This window comes from Dermochelys coriacea, chromosome 3 (genome assembly GCF_009764565.3).
Source record: "Dermochelys coriacea isolate rDerCor1 chromosome 3, rDerCor1.pri.v4, whole genome shotgun sequence".
NCBI lineage: Eukaryota > Metazoa > Chordata > Testudines > Dermochelyidae > Dermochelys > Dermochelys coriacea.
In genome coordinates this window covers 68,165,179-68,182,284 of record NC_050070.1, presented here as the reverse complement: position 1 = coordinate 68,182,284, position 17,106 = coordinate 68,165,179, and the positions used below count along the sequence as shown (strand labels likewise).

The following is a 17,106-nucleotide window of genomic DNA, read 5'->3' as shown; positions in this document are numbered from 1 at the left end:
CGGCTTTGCCCCCTGGTTTAACTCCTTACTCCAACTCCAGGTTGGCCCCTGGTCTTCCAAGTCTGATTCTGACTTCAGCCCTTCACTTGACTTTGGACTCTGTCTCAAGATGCAACCGCTGGCTCCAGTTTCTCTCCCCTGACTGACTACAAGGCATGACTGCCGATATTCTGATTCCTACAGTAACTAATAGTAAAAAGCTAACTAGCTTGTGGACATGAGAGAATTCCATTCAGTTCTCTGCAGTGACAGCAAAGGAACTGTGTCACTCCAAAGTACAGAGAGAAGGACATCATCCTAGTGGGAGAGAACTCTTGCACCCCTCAAAATACATGGCTTTTCTATGCAGTTTCACAGCTCCACGTCAGAGGTGCCAAATCCCGTAAGTGGAAATACCCCAACTCTATGCTTATCTGCTCCTTTTTTGTGTGCCAGCAGCAACATGAAATCCTATTGTCTGAGCATTTCATGATATTTGCACCTAATCACCTGCCATCATAAAGAACATTTGCACAAATGTTTGTAACTGTAAGGTGGCAACCATGTCATATCTTTTCAAAAATTGACTTTGATGTTGTTTCTATTTTAAACACTGCTAGTCAACAGGAAAGCTTGATTTGGTGGAACCTTTTCTGAAGTTAAAATGCTAAAGAAAATATTATGTAGGGGCCACCCTAAAGATGAAATGCAAATCTGTGAAGCATTCTATAAAGAAAAATAATAAAGCTATAAGCAGGTCATTTGGAACACATTATTGCAACTTTCAGAGCATTTGGCTTGCCAGCACTGAGAGACAAGGTGGATGAGGTAATATCTTTTCTTGTACCAACTTCTGTTGTGAAAGAAACTAGCTTTCAAGCTAGAGAGTTCTTCAGTGAAATCACTAAGAGCTGGGCTAAATGATTGAGTCTCAGAACGTAAGAGACGTGACAGCAAGCAGCAGCAGTGATAATAGTGGCAGAGGTGACAGCTAGAGCCCTGCGCGGGACTATTTTTAATCCGACTCCTGTCCCGCTCCCATTATTATGGCAGTGGGCCCTGCGGGACCCCACAGGATCCCAGTCCTGCGCAGGGGGACTCGGCAACAGTGAGACAGGTGTACATGCAGCAGCAGAGGCATCCTTTCAGGGATGGGAAGTGAACCCACCTCTGAACTCTGGGTCTTCAGTGACCAAGCACAACCATTGTGAGTGGGGTGCAGCGGAGGTAAATGGGAGTGGCATGTTAAAGGCCCATTCGTTCATTGGACTTTCATACCACAGGGTGGGATACTGAGGTAAAGGACGCTGCCCAATGTACTGTGGGGTGGGTGTTTGCTTCCGGTTACATGCTTTTGAATCATGGTTGAAGTGTTTCCCCCAAATTAATGCTGGGTTCCCTTTCCCTTTGAATAAGAATTTTCTTTTGCTATACACAGGCTCAGTGATTGACAGTGGGGAAGTACAGTCTCATAGAGATGCCCAGTGGTGGTGTTCCGTTTTCCCAGATTATTGGGTGGGGGCTAGAACCAGTTCCCTTCTGTAGTATTAAGAGGAATCTCCAGATATTGAACCTGGCTGCTGACTTGAAATGGCAGAGGGGTAGCATAGCTCAAACACTTTTCACCAACAGAAGTTGGTACAATAGAAGATATTATCTCACCCACCTTTTCTTTCTAATATTCTGGGACCAACATGGCTACAATATCACTGCAAACACCACTGATAATGATTCTTGACTGTTAACAAAAGGAGTATCACAAAAGAGTGCAACAATTCTATTAATCAAATTATGAAGATATAATACATTAAAAAAAAAAAGAACACCATCATTTAAACAAATATGCCAAAGAAATTACCAAAGGGCAGATTCTGATACTCTCATTCATGTTGAGTAGTCTCAATGATTTCAGTAGGACTACTTAGGGAGAAATCACCATGAGGGAAAGATATCAGAATCTAGCCTTAAATAGCTTCTGGCAGTTCCACTGAAAAGAACAGGCATGCAAATTTAAAATGATAGCCAATTATATTTTCAATCAATCAATAATGTAGTCCATTGCAAAACTTCTTGTCCATCAGCATTCTAAACGTAAAATTCTAGAGAAACAGATGGAAGATATTCTACATGTCTAAAACAAAACAAGAAAATGAAAAGGAGAAACATTACCTCAGTAATTGAACAGCTGACCCATATTCATCTGTTTCCCACACTCTCTTTCCCAAACATGCACAGTGCAGCTCTCTGATCTGTAAACCAGTACATGAGTAATGGGAATACAATGTTTTACAAAACAAGTAATGGGTTGGTTTTACATTCACTTTTCAAAATAATGACTGACTCATTCAAAGAGTGAGCCTGTGAGGAGCTGAGTGCTCTCAACTCTCACTGACTGCAATCTGAGGTGAAGGCATTCATCACCTCTTGGGAGTAGGCCCTCACTGTGGCAAAAATATGCTTGCCACTCAGCACTATGTTTTAACAGAGTCCATTCAGGTAATTGGAATGCAGGGATTAGAAATGAACCTGAATCAAAACCTTTGATTCAAATATTCCCAAACATTAGGAAAGTTCAGAATGAATTCACAGCTAAGATCCACATCTAGTAACAGTGTATCTGATGCATCTAGAATCAATGGGGAAATGCACATCCTGGAATGTTCTGCAGCATTAATAGGAGAATGTGGGGCAAAATAACTGCTTGGTATGAGAAGTTGAGTTTGGTCACACGAGAGCTCTAACACAAGTCAATATACAACTAACTACTAAGAATACCCATGGCTGTCCCATCACTGCTATGTTGTTCCTGCCAAAAGGATGTCAATTCTCATCTGAATCCAACCATTAGGCAACTACTTGATTGATGATAGGAGGAATGGAAAATTGTCTGTACGGCATATGAGAAATCCAGATGCATAAAAGCCAAACACATCATAGAGGCACTGGCGATTCTGTGCATTTGCTTCTCCCTACAAGCCCTCTGCTGTTTACTTACAACAGAGTATGACAGGCATTGTTAAAGAAATGATGTGCTGTTCCCCCACTCCATAATAAAGACAAAAAATATCTGACTGTATGTGGGAAGGGTGCTGAGGGAAAAGAGGGAGTGGACTTGAAATTTGTAAAGATGTCAACCATGAAACAAAAGAGGTCCAGGGAATGATGGTACTTCACCTGTTTTCCCAAAGGGTACTTTGGAAGGGAAGTTGTGAAAACATGAAGACATCTCAGAACTGGGAAATAATTCTCATGGTAAATATGCAAGTCTTCCAGTAATGTCTGTGTTACTTCCTAAAATGACAGAATAACAGTTTAACAAAATAGCTCAACATCCACGAGAACAAAGCAGTATGAAATAATCACAAAATATCTTTTAAAACACAAAAAATATTTTAAGGGAACTCTAAAGTTCTCCCAAACTAGGAAGGACTGATTTACATTAAAGTGATTTTAATCATCATTTAAATCAGCAAGCAGAAAATCTTGATTTAAATAATTGATTTCAATCTTATTTCACATTTGTACCTTTTTAGTTATTTTCCTAAAGAAAGATTCATTCTCATTGGTTGATATAATCATTAAAACGTTGGTTTGAAACTAAATATGGTCTTTACAGTCGATTTGGTATTTCTTTTTGCTAATCAGCAGGACAAACTGTATCTACACACATTTATTTAAGCAATTATATGGCTCAAAATACATTTATTTAGATTCTTAATTTTTCAGATTTTTATGATGTTAGAAAATGGTGAATGATGTATTTCCTATTTACTAGATGATAATGTCTTACTCATGCTTTGTGTCAAGTTGCATTTGGACAGAAATTGGAATTCAATTAAAAATTAACAGAAAACAGCAGTTTAATTTAAAACTGATTTATTAAAACAAAGGAAATATTAAATGTAGCTAATGACTTCACAGATTGAAAACCTGGCTCATGGTGACCAGAAAAAGGTATTTAGAGACAAAGAGATGTTCCGAAGTGCCTGAGCAGTTTACATGCCTAATTCCCACTGAAATCAATGAGAGGTACGCACTGGACCTACTTAAGCACTTTTGAAAATCCCATTAGGTGCCTCTGCATTTTTAGGTGCCTTGATACCTTTGAAAATCTATCTTATGTCCTTCAAGTTTTTAGAATCAGTTGATCTTATCCTCACCAGCTGTTTTTTATTCATAGACTGAAAGAGGTAAACAAGCTTTTCCGCTTTTCAACTCCTAAATAGTTTCTCAACTTTGAATTAAGAAGTCCAGGTGAAAAGAGATATATTCTCCCTGCACTTGCTAGCTCAACTGAAAGTAACAGTAATTAAGGCAAAAGCTTCTCTGCACAACAAAACCGAAGTACAGCGGACCCTCGCTAGAATGCACGTCTATATAGTGCAAATTCGCATACAACGTGGTTGTGGCCATGGATCCCAAATTTAATTACTTTAAGTGGAATTCATTTTAACGCGGTCCCTGCGTTAATGTGGTACAGCACATGGATCCCAAATCCTGTGTTCTAGCAAGGGTCCAGTGTACTTATATTTGAAAAAATGTAAATAAACAGCATTCGCTCCATTGTAAAGACTGAAAATAATATAGATAACTTATGCAGCACTTGGATTTATAACACACACAGTCTGGAAGGACATCAGTTGTGAATGAACAAAAAAGTCATAGTTCTGTTTCTGCATCTAGGGTGAGATTCTGTGCTAATAGAAGTCTAGGGCAGATAAGACTCCGGTAGCTTTAAGTCATCTTTCTGCCCTCCTTATCCTGGGTTGCTCTCAGGGATGGGAAGGCCCACCGTGTTCCTTAGATAGCCCTTGGTGTCTGTCTAAATTATGCATTTTCCCCAGGTTGCCCTAAGGGTGGGCCACAGCACAGCCTCGAATCCTCACAGTGCTGTGCATTGCAACATTGTCCGTAACATGCCCATCCTGTCCCCAGCACATCCGCTGTGCTAGAGCTTGCAGAGGAGTCTTTGGAAAGCAGCCTCATGGAAATCTTATGAAGTGCCTGAGCTAGAGGAATCCTTCCCTGGCTACATACAGAGCTTTTAGGGTCCCTTTTATGCTGCTGTGGCCCTTTTACCTGGAATAAAAGAACCACAGCAGGGCTGAGGATCTCAACCACAGCGTAAACTTATAACTAGTCTCTCATCATCTACTTGGTTCCTTTATATGGATGGCTAAAAGCAGACTTATTCCATACATGTGTGCCCTTGTATTTTGTTGAACATATAAGACATCTCTCTCTCATTTATCAGATATGCAGGTTGTGAAACTGATTAGAGCAGATGGCTAACAAAATGCCCAATACAAAACCTCAGAAAAATTAAGATGGTATTTTCAAAATTCTGCTCTCAGTTTACAGAAATTGGCATATAATCCCCACGGCCTCTGCATAAATAGCACAGTTCTACAAGATGGGAAAGCATTTCATTAATTCAATCGTAAATTAATTCCGTTCAGAATGATAAATACAAAGGAAATGCATTTTTGGGTAAAAGTAAACATTGCCAAATAAAATATCAGGTGCATATCATAAGGATACTCACACATAATCTGAATGGATTTAATTACTACTGGCCAGTTTCTGCCACCCTTACTCACAGTGCGATGAACCTTACTCCTCAAGATCTTGGTATAAGGATGCCAAAATCTCACCCTAGATAACAGTGTCAGAGTTCCGCTTGATAAATAAAGGCTTTGCTGATACTTTTTTTTTGTTGGGGGGGGGGTGTTATTCTGTTATAACAACTATTAATAGTGTTATTTTCCTAAGACTAAGCAATTTAACACTGAAGCTGGGAGTCTAAACTAGAAATACGAATGCAAAAAACAGAAATGGAGTAAGAATTAAATACCATTGATTCAAGCACCTCTGGGTACTGGAAAAGATTTGATTCAATTCAAAAGTATGTCACAGGGTTTAGAGCCACAACACCACTGAAACAATGTGGGGTGATTTTGAAAAGCGCAGTGCTAAAATAAATTGTTCTGTTTTCATTCAAACTTTCAAAATGATTTTGGTCTTGGGTTCTTTTCTTCATTCCAAAATTACATATTTGGGTAAGAGAAATCAACATTGTAGATGAAAGAACATCCAAAAGTAGCTCTGATTTTTTTCCCTAGTGCCACATAGCTCCTTGGCATTGCTATAACTTTAATAAGCAGTGCCTTGTGGCTGATGGACCTAAAGCCAAATCCTTTCCATCTGATACATGACAGTTTTTTTTTATTTGATGGACAATAAGTTCATAATGTCCTTTCTGCTATTAAGGAAACAGAGCAATGGGGCAATGACTAGATTGAGATTAAACATTTGCACTACTGTGATTTGGATGCCTATTTTCTTAGTACACAGACGAGGAAGCTGGCATTTCATTAGCAGATGTCTTAAAACAAAATAGTTTCATTCCACTCCATTCTGGAAGGATTGTCTAGTATGAGATCATATCCTTCACTTATGCCAGAATTTAAAAATAAACAAAAAAAACCCACAAAAAACTATTTAATGTAATTGCATTTCAATCTTTAAATAAAATAAGATACTTCCCAAATGAAGAAAGTTGGGACTAGTTTTCTGCAAGCTAGATGTTTTGTAAGACGAGGAAACAGTGGGAAAATTATTGATGAGCCAGTGTTATTGGTTGCACCTCCCCAACCTTCTAGCAGAGGTTATAGTTATTATGAATCTTGTTTTCCAGGAGAGAAAGATGAACTTAAATATTATGGACATGAAGGGGGTTTTTGATCTGTGGAAGAGTCCTAAATCCCAAGATAGTTAAATGGTGTTTATGATGAAACTCAGTTTAAGTCTTTTTGGACATTCAATATTAAAATTGATGCTTCCTTTGTCTTATACTTTTCAATCTATTTGTAGAATGCTCAAATGGGACATAAGCAACATATAATAAACCTTATTTGAAGGGCAGAATAGAAAGTTCTGTCAGCTAGAAAGCATAGGGGGATTTATTGTTTTTAACTCCTCTGTGAATTGTAGAAAGAAAAATCATTCACTTGGCTACACACTGACTTTATAGATCCTGACTGCAGAATAAGTAATACTCTGTCAGAGAATTTATATGTTTAGATTCCTCCTCTCAGCAGCAGCCCATCTGCAGAAGAGGTTATTGCAGTAATGGTTGGTTATTTTACAGGGGGAGGAGGGAGAAGAGCTATTGGCAAGATGAATTTAACTGTAACAATTCACTATCTTCTACGTCAGTGTGGGATTATAGAAGCTATCTGTTTTCCAAACTGTTTTAGTTTGAGATCTTAGAATCAGTAGTACAGAGAGAAATCAATCAGAATAATATCTTCCCGACTTCTGAAGGATTGCTTGTCAAAAACTTTCTAGCTTGGAATTATACGTGGTGGCAAACAGATATGTGATTGATCAGATGTTTCATCTCTGAGACTGGTTGTTTCAATTCCCATTCATGAAGGAAGATCTTTATCATTCCAAGGACTTCTGCTTGGCATTTCATGGCTGCTAGAATATGGATTGTTGTCAAATGGATATCACTTTCTTGGAAGTATTGCACAAGTTGCCAGGTTTCACAGCAATGGGATTGTGATCTGCTACCTCTTGGTTTGTTTACCAAGAAAACTTCCTCTCTTATTCCACTGCAGAAATACTAATACAACAGATCACAATAAAATGTGAAATCATTATAAATAAATAGGTTCACTCTTTCTGCTTTAAGAATTTCTCCTTAAGAGACAGCTGACTAGCTAATTCCAATTCTGTATTCCATGACTGCATTCAGAATACAAAAAAAAAAAAGATATGTATCTTTTGGCTCTGTGAAAGCCATCTCACTCTCTGGTTATCAGACTTCTACTATCTGTCACACATCAAATTTTCAGGAAAAAAGTGACCAATAATAAAGTCCAGATTTTATAAATCCAGGGAGGCTTATATGAAACTGCAGAGATACTCCTCAACTTTCAAGCAGGCAACTTGGAAACTTAGATAATGGCCATAATGAACCAGATCAATGGTCCATCTAATCCAGTATCTTGTCTCTAACAATGTCTGGTACCTGATCTTTCAAAGGAAGATACAAGAAACTCCAGAGTGGATAACCTTACCATAGAAGAAATTTATTAACTGTGTAGTTAGTAGCTCCAAAGCCGGAGAGAGTTCCTCTTTCTATTTTTATAATCCTATCTCATATAATGTGGATGTTTTCATGAACCATACGAACATCTAAATCATTTTCCAGTTATATTTGCGGCAGTAATTTTCACAGGTTAGTTAAGTATTTCCTTTTATCAATTTTAAATGTATTGCTTTCAATTGAATTGAATGTCCCCCTGCTCTTGTGTTATAGGAAAGGATAAATAGGAGCGTATGATTTATCTCCTCAACCCATTGGTTATTTTGTTTCTCTCTGTCATGACCCCTCTAATCCATCCCGTCTCTAAACTAAACAGTAACAGCTTTTTCAATCTCTTTTCAGAAGGGACTCTTTCAAAAGCAACAATCATTTTTATTGCCTTCCTCCAAAACCCTGCTGTCTTTTTTCAGATGGGATGACCACAGCTGAACACAGTATTCCAAGTAAAGGTACTATCATAATTTTATATAAAGTCATTATAATATTTGCAGTATTACTCTTGATTTCATTCTTTATACATCTTCTATTTTTGTTTGGTTGATTTCCCCTCCCCACACACACACACACACAGCTGTACACAGAGGAACAGACCTCCCCCAGCTACACCCCCCAAGTGATTGCAGTTGATTTAGAACCCAGCAATAGGCATGAATAGTTCAATTATTACTTCTGATATGCACTAACTTACATTTATCAACACTGAATTTCATCAGCCATCATGCTGCCCATTCACCAAACTTTGATAGGCCTCTCTGAATTTCCTTCTTCTATAGTCTCCCCATCAGTCTTCCTTTCTGTTTTTGACTCCTGGCTCTCTCTCTTCCTCTCCTGACAATCTCCCACATCATCCTCTGCGACTTCAGCTTCCATGTTGATAACCCACCTGACCCCTTAGCTACCTGTTTCTTGTCCTCATCTCTTCATTTACCTGCAGCATTCTTTCAACTCTCCCACTCATCAAAAAGGCCATTTCCTTGAGTTCGTCTTCACCAAGCACTCCTCTCTCTCTCTCTCTCTCTCTCTGATCTTTCTGTTGCTGAGTTCCCTTTCTTGGATCATCACCTGGTCTTTTTCAGTGTCACTCATGAGCCCTTCTTCCCATCTTGTCATTCAGCCTTTCAGTGACTTCATCCATGAACAGTGATGATTACTCTCAGCCCTCTGCACCCTGCCCTCTTCCACCAATAGAGTTGTTTATTCGCTGCATGCTTCACTCTTCTCCACTTGCTTTTGCCCCTCTCTCCCTTCACAGTGTCTGACTCACCCAAAACATCTGCTTCTTCTGCTCTTACACTGCAGAGCATCTCTGGCAGAAATCCTGTGACCAGGCTGACTTCCTCCAGTACAGATATGTTCACTACTCTCATATTTGCCATCTTCTTAGCTAAACAGCTCTATTACTCCAATTTAACAGAATCCCAAGCCTGCAATTTCAGTCACCTTTTCACCACCTTTAACTCATTCCTCAAGGCTTTCCTTCCTCCATTTCTGTTCTCTGCACAGGATTTTGCTGCTTTCTTCCAAGAGAAAACCGACAAAATATGACAGGGAACTTCCCCCTCCCCTTAGCATGCCTCCTACAATTCTGTCCTCTCATCACAGATGCAATGCAGAAGTTTCTTGCCTGCTATCCTCCTCTAACCCCTCCACTTGCCCCAGTTACCCAATCCCATTCCATCCCCTGATCGTACTCACTGCCTTAACTGTTCTCTTTAACCTCTCACTCTCCTCTGTCTCTTTCCTTTCAAATACAATCTCTGTACCACTGGACTTGACTCCACTTGCCTCTCCAACTATTGCTGCATCTCCCTTTCTTCTCTAAATTCACTAAACATGTCATCTACAAGCACTGTCCAGTATTCCTCTCCTCCAATTCCATCCTAGACCCTCCAATCCAGTTTTTGCCCCTTGTACTACGTTAAACCAGTTTGTTAAAGTCTCTAATGACCTCTCCCTGGTCAAAGCTCAGAACCAGTACTCCATCTCATCCTCCTTGACAAGTGAGCTGCCTTCAACACTGGCAACCATGTCCTCCTTGAAATCTTGTCCTCCCTCGGCGGCTTCCATGACTCTGTCCTCTCTCGGTTCTTCTTCTATATCTCTAATCACTCCTTCCGCACATGCTTTGGAGAATCCTCCTCAAATGCCCTCCAACTTTCTGTGGGAGTTCCACAGGGCTGTCCTCAGTCCCTTTGTCTTCTACCCTCCCTCTAAGCTTTATCTCCGCAAACACAAATTCAACCTCCGATGCATCTCCATGCTGATGGCTATAGATCTCTACTCCAGATCTGTCTCTCTACTCTGCATGTGTCACCTTCTGTGCAAATTAAAATCTTGTCCTGTCCCTCTGGCTTCTGATGTCTCCTTTTGGATGTCTAGTTGTCATCTCAAGCTCAACATTGCTAAAATAAAGTTCTTAATCCTCCATCCACATCTCCTTTTTCTATCACTGTAAAAAACCACTTGCCTGTCACTCAGGCCCATAGTCTGTGCATCATCTTCAACTTAGACCTCAGTCTAGGTCCTTACATCCAGGCTATGTTTAAATTTTGCTATCTCCATAACATCTTTAAGACATGGCCTTTCCTATTCATCCACACAGCTAAAATTCTTGTCCATCCTCTCATCATTTCTAATCTTGATTAGTTCATATCCCTCTCTTTGGTCAGGACAAATGCAATCTTACCCTGCTCATAGCCATCCAGAATGGTGCTGCATAGGTCATTTTTCTAGCTTGTTGCACTGGTTGTGTTACTTCTCTCTTTAGATTCCTCCACTCATTTCCTTTTCTTTATCATCACACCAGACATAAGCTGCTTGTCTTCACTTTCAAGCTTCTTCATGGCCTATCCCCACCCTACTGATGATCTCTCATCCCCACCTTCAACTGGCCCATGATGCCAGCTTTCATTGCCCACTTGCTAAATTTTCAAACAAGCGACTTTGTGCTTTCTCCCATGCTGCCCCTCATACCTTTGAGGAGCTCCCATAAACAGCTGCAAAGCTACCTTATTATCCACCTTCAAAACCCTACTTAAAACTCTCCTTTGCCAAGAAGGCTAAAAAAATCTTAACAGTTTTCACGGCCTATCGTGCTGTGGTCTCATGAATATCCTGTGGTTTCATGAGTATGAGTCTCAATATTTCCTTGTACTCCCCCGTCTCCTGTCTCATACTTAGATTGTAAGCTCTTTGGGGCAGGTGTCATCTTTTTGTTCTGTGTCTGTACAAACATAACACAATGGAGTACTGGTCTATCACTGGGGCCTTTAGGTGCTATATTAATACAAATAATTAATAACTTAACTTTGGAATGAGATGTGATATCAGCCCAAAGGTGCTGAACAGATCAAACGTCACTCAGTCAGGGAAAGCAGTATAAGGCCTTCACTAAGGCATGGTAATGTCTTCAAAAGTCCATATAAAAATGTTTTAGAGAAACACATTATATCCCCTCAAATGTTCTGCTAGCAGCCTGAAGATATAGTTAGCTTACAAGTACAACCTTGTTTCTCCCTTATGCGCTTGTAATCTTGAAGACTTTATTCAATATATTTTAACATGATTTAGCCTCACTCACACTGACTGGCAAAAGCATGTTAAAATGAAGAGGTTTAAAAATTGGTTGAAAAGGTTTAAAAATGTTTAAAACTAGTCGGAAAACTAAAAATGCAGATTTAGGCAATTAACAGAAATGCTGATCCTTGGATTTTATGGCAGCCTAGGTGCTCTCTAGGAAAGAGCATACTCAAAACGAGTACAGGATAAACTTGGTCTCCTAAGTTAACATCTCTCTGTAAAACAAATTTTTATGCATATGGCAGCGTGAGAGTCATGGCTACACCTACAACAGCTGTAAAATTTACTTACACTGTCACTGTACCTCTTGTATCTAGCTCATTTTGTAAAATATTTATATTGGACATGCATCTGAAGATTTTAAAAGCGCTTTACAAATTAAAGCCCCATTCCTGAAATTCTGTTTAGCATGAGTGAACACTTTGTGTCCATAGGGAATCTAACTGACTTTAATGGAGATCCATGCAAGGTATATGAGCCAACATATGGAACAGCATGCAGGATTAATTATTCATCCCTTGTTCTGGCAAACATTCCATTGAGTTTCATGGGTTTTTTTTTGCCTGAATAAGTAGTAAGAGTGGGTCCTAAATAATTGAGCTTCACAATCTCCGTGGTAATTATTTTATCCATTTTACAGATGGTAAACTCAATGCACAGAAAGGCTGAGTGACCTACCCAATACCCTACAGAGTAGAACTGGGACTATCATGTAGACCTAAAGCCCAGCTCTCAAATCATTAGACATGTTTTGGGATATCTACCAAATGAAAGATGCTACACAGAACCAAGTTCTACCCTAGTTTTCTCTCTTTTCATGCAAAATGATGGGGGGGTTTGGAAGGTTGTTCCTATCCCCCAAATGATTTTACACTTTACCTTTAAAAAAGTGTCCTCAGTCAGAAGTGCAATTTGTTTTTCCGAGACTTGACTTTCCACATATCTGAAGTAAAAAACAAAACAAAAATATCTGTGCAATATAGTTACACAATTCATAGTTCTAAAAATGGTGGCAGTCAGGATTCTGTTGGGTCTGTGACCACTATAAAATCCTGCAGTTTAAGTCCCGGGTCTGCCATAACTTCTCAACTGATTAGATCATTTGTCAAAAGAAAATGTTTCTACATGAAGGACAAAAGGAAAAAATGGATCTTTCAACTGAAGGATTTTACAGCAGATTATTTTACACAAAATAAAAGCTGCATTCTTTAGACAAGAGATTAAATAATTTCAGAAGTAATTCACAATTGTCCCTGTTTTGTGTAACATACGCACATATAATTACACATTTCACAATGCTCAATTTACAAGTTTTTTTTTTTTTAAAAATGATGATTGAATATAGGACCGTTCAAAATATTTATTTCTCCTTTACCTTCTAAAAGATGGCAGGCTTCGAATGTTTTCACACTGATTGTGTGATAAAGAATATACTCTCTTCTTAGCTTCCAGGAGCTGGCAGCACAACACACTGAGGGGCTGGGAATAGAAATGCTCCACAATAGACAGCTGAAAGAGACAATGCAGTAAAAACCTGTAATATCTATGTAGTTCACTTTCCTTGGGTGTCCTAGCTTTTAAATAAGCTAAGCAATTTATTAACAATTGCTAAAATGACAGTAATGACATTTATTTAAAAATTGTATTAGAGAGTCTACTCAGTCAACACATCAGATTACATTAATAATCTTCTACTTTCCACTGTCACTAGAGGTGGTCGATTATTATTCAATGAATAACATAGGCAACCTCATTTTGCAATTTTCTTCTGCTCATATCATTCAGTCAATTGCTTTTTGTTTTATACAAGATCTATAGCAGCTCAATTATTACTTGATTAATTTATTATTTGAATACTAGCAAAATTCAGCAATTATATTAGGTATTACATAATTTGTTGGGTTATGTGACCAGGCCCAACCTCACAAATGCCAAAGCAGCAAGTAAAGAGTGTATCATTTAAGGTACAAACATCAGCTAGAATGCATTAAATGAAACAATGGAACATGACAAGATCCCACATTTCACATATCTGAAATCATACTGTTAGGCCCTGATCCTGTAAACATTTACACATGAGCTTAACCATGCTACTTTGAGTTGTTTCCCTGATTTCAAGTGCATAAGTGTTTGCAGGTCTGGGGCCTTACAGTATAGTAGAAAACATCGTTCTGACTCAATGCAATTTTTTTTTTTTTTGAAAGACTGCACCACAGTCATTCTGAAAAAAGAAAAAATAGTACAAAAACTGGGCAGTATATTGAGATGGAAAGCCTTTTCCTATCACAAAGTTCTTCATATGACTGAAGATTTTTTTGTATTAGCATGCAAAATTGAAAGACATCAAAGAATACCTATAAAATACATACATAGAAAATTTGTTTCTACCCTTTCAGGTTTTTGTTTCTAATTTTTTATTCATATGACTTGTGCCACACAATAAGCTGTTTCTAAACTGCCTTCCCACAATTCCTGCTAGCTTTCCAATCCCCCCCCCACACACAAAAAACCCACTATCTAGAGACCCGATCTCAGTTATAGTATTCAATGAGAATTTTGTCACTGACTTCAATGGGAGTAAAACCAGGCCCTAAAAAATTGAGTACAAGTCTGCTGCCATGGAGTAATTCTATTGCATTTTCACCACTGCCTAGCTGTAATTGAAATTCTTCTTACTCCTGCTTACCTGAAATCCTTTGATAAAGTTCTGGACAGAGAAATCATGGTACAAAAATATGTTGATTAGAACTTGCAACACTTTCTCACTTAGTTTAAAGGGAAACTCAGTTGTCAGAAGTAGCTGCAGGAGACAAAGGGAAAAAAAGATTTCCTTGCTAAATGTTACCAGAATAGATTACATTTCAAGGTAAATGTAACTACTAGTAGCAACATCCAATTATTATAATGTCACTTCTTCAATATGTAAATAGCAAAGCAGTTAGATCTGCGTTTGCTTTAATTCTCAGAATGTGCTAAAATTAAACTATATTAATTGATTAATGCATGTAGTCATCTTCAGCCAAGCCACATTTATTTCCATTGCTGCAAAAACATACACACTTTTCTTTAAAGCTTATGATTCCACTACATCCTGAACTATATATTGTCTGATTTTAGTTATGTTCAAACTTGGCATTAATTTTACCCATAATTTTTCAAATTATGAATGAGAGAACAAATATTACAGCAGGCATCAGGGACAAAAGTACTTTCTGCAAGCATATGCAATAGTTCTGCTGGCACTTTACAAATGCACTCCACTGAAATCACACGAGCAAAGTGTCTACATGATGGGACCTTATATTTGGATAATTCTGCTCATTTTCAAGGGGCTGCAGAATTCACATTAAGCTGCAATATTCAGTGTAAATATAAGCAATGTGAAGCCATCTCTATTTAGAATGAAGTCAATCTTGCTTCAAAGCAGCACTATAATAAAGGGGAGTGAATGAAAACCATATAGTGGTGTGTGCATGAATGTTAATACAAAAAAGAAGTGAAGATACATACTGAATAATTTCTGAATGGTCTCCAACACTGTGTGAAGAGGAAACTCTCAACACATGTAAGTGAGCTTAAAGAAACGGTTTTCAGAGAGAATATTCATAACATATGGCTCTCAGGAACAGATCCCACTTTAAAAGCTTCACACTAGTCTACTTTTAAAGCATAAGATGATATGTATACATACACCATACTTATACACATCCATTCCCCGCCTCATTTGTCTAGAAATTGAATTACCTTGTCAATTACTGTAGCCAGGTGCTCCTTGCAAGAAAGAGACTGGAAAAGCTCTATACACAGCAGAGAAGAAACAGAGTGAGGAAGTAACCTGTGGATGATCATTGGAGACGTGGCAATTCCGAAAATGAGTACAAGAGGGAATTCATGTATGTGCTGACTAGACCACAAAGTGGGAAAGGAAAAAGAAAACATAATAGTTATGCGGTTTTCCCCAGCATATGAAACACAACCACAAGGCAACACAGTATATTCCCAATACAGCACTACCAAGAAAAAAACAAATCAAACTGTATCCTGAGGACCCAATCTTCAGGAATATGCTTGTAAAACATCTGCTTTTAGTGTGACAGTACAGGAAAGGTTCCCCTTTGCTAGTTTTACCTAGCTGAAAAATTCCAAAATATAGTCTTCTAAATATGCCTTGAAATTATTTGCAAAAAGAAAAGGAGTACTTGTGGCACCTTAGAGACTAACAAATTTATTAGAGCATAAGCTTTCGTGAGCTACAGCTCACTTCATCGGATGCATCGGATGCATCCGATGAAGTGAGCTGTGGATCACGAAAGCTTATGCTCTAATAAATTTGTTAGTCTCTAAGGTGCCACAAGTACTCCTTTTCTTTTTGCGAATACAGACTAACACGGCTGCTACTCTAAAACTTGAAATTATTTGTATTAATAAAAAGTGTTGAAAGGCTCACATGGATAAAAACAATTAAAGAGTAAATGAAATGATTATTTACTCTTTGAATTGCAGTAGGACCTAAGGGCCCTAATCATAGATCAAGGCTGTTTTTTGAGATTCTACTGTGTCTAGGACAATACAAACAAACAAGAACCCCAAGACTTTAAAAAGTATTGTAGTTTGCTTAAAAAAATAAAATAAAGCAAGACATTTAGAATTAAACTTAAAAGAAACCCAACTTTCTGAAAGTATGGCAATGCAGTTAGTTCATTCAAACAATTGTAACTTTCCTCCCACATTAACATCCTGAGATGAACCAGAAACATTATTCATCTGAATTCCAAATTGCCGTATCAGATCTGACCAAAGTCCCTATGTTCACTAATCTTATCTCTGATAGCAACCAACAACAAATCCTTCAGAAGACAGGGATAAAGTGATCCGTAATTGACATTTACACAAATTAGAAAGACAAGGTGGGTGAGATAATATCTTTTATTTGATCAACCTCTGTTGGAGAGAGAGAAACTTTCAAGCTACACATAGTTGTTTCTCAGGTCTCAGAAAGATACTCAGAGTGAAGAGTAGCTCTGTATAGCTCAAAAGCTTGTCTTTCTCACCAACAGAAGTTCATCCAATAAAAGATTCTACCTCACCCACCTTCTCTCTCTAATATCCTGGGACCAACATGGCTACAACCCTGCATATTTACACAAATTAGCATTCTTAGGAGAGAAGTTAATTCTGTCTCCTAGAGAGTTTTTTGTTTGGCTTAGTATATATCTTAAAGAGTTTATATTTCTTCTGTGGGTGAAATCCTTTCTCCCTTGACTTCACTGGGGCCAGGACTTCATCTTATTTTTTTATCTGAGCATATCTGTGATTGTTATTATTCATATATTATGTTTATTACACACACCTCTTTTTAAAAATCTAACTAGGCTCTGCCTCAACAATATATTGTGGCAGAGAGTTCCACAGTTAAATATTTGTGGTGTAAT

The 17,106-nt window shown here is 38.2% G+C and overlaps 1 protein-coding gene across 1 annotated transcript in view; it reads right to left on the bottom strand.

The window, feature by feature from the left end:
- Nucleotides 1-17,106, bottom strand: part of ORC3 (origin recognition complex subunit 3) — an 82,018-nt gene that overhangs the window by 30,520 nt on the left and 34,392 nt on the right. The window contains 6 exon segments of the mRNA XM_038394738.2: nt 2,149-2,228; nt 3,154-3,270; nt 12,554-12,617; nt 13,050-13,183; nt 14,361-14,474; nt 15,419-15,578. Coding sequence (XP_038250666.1) covers nt 2,149-2,228; nt 3,154-3,270; nt 12,554-12,617; nt 13,050-13,183; nt 14,361-14,474; nt 15,419-15,578 — 669 coding nt within the window.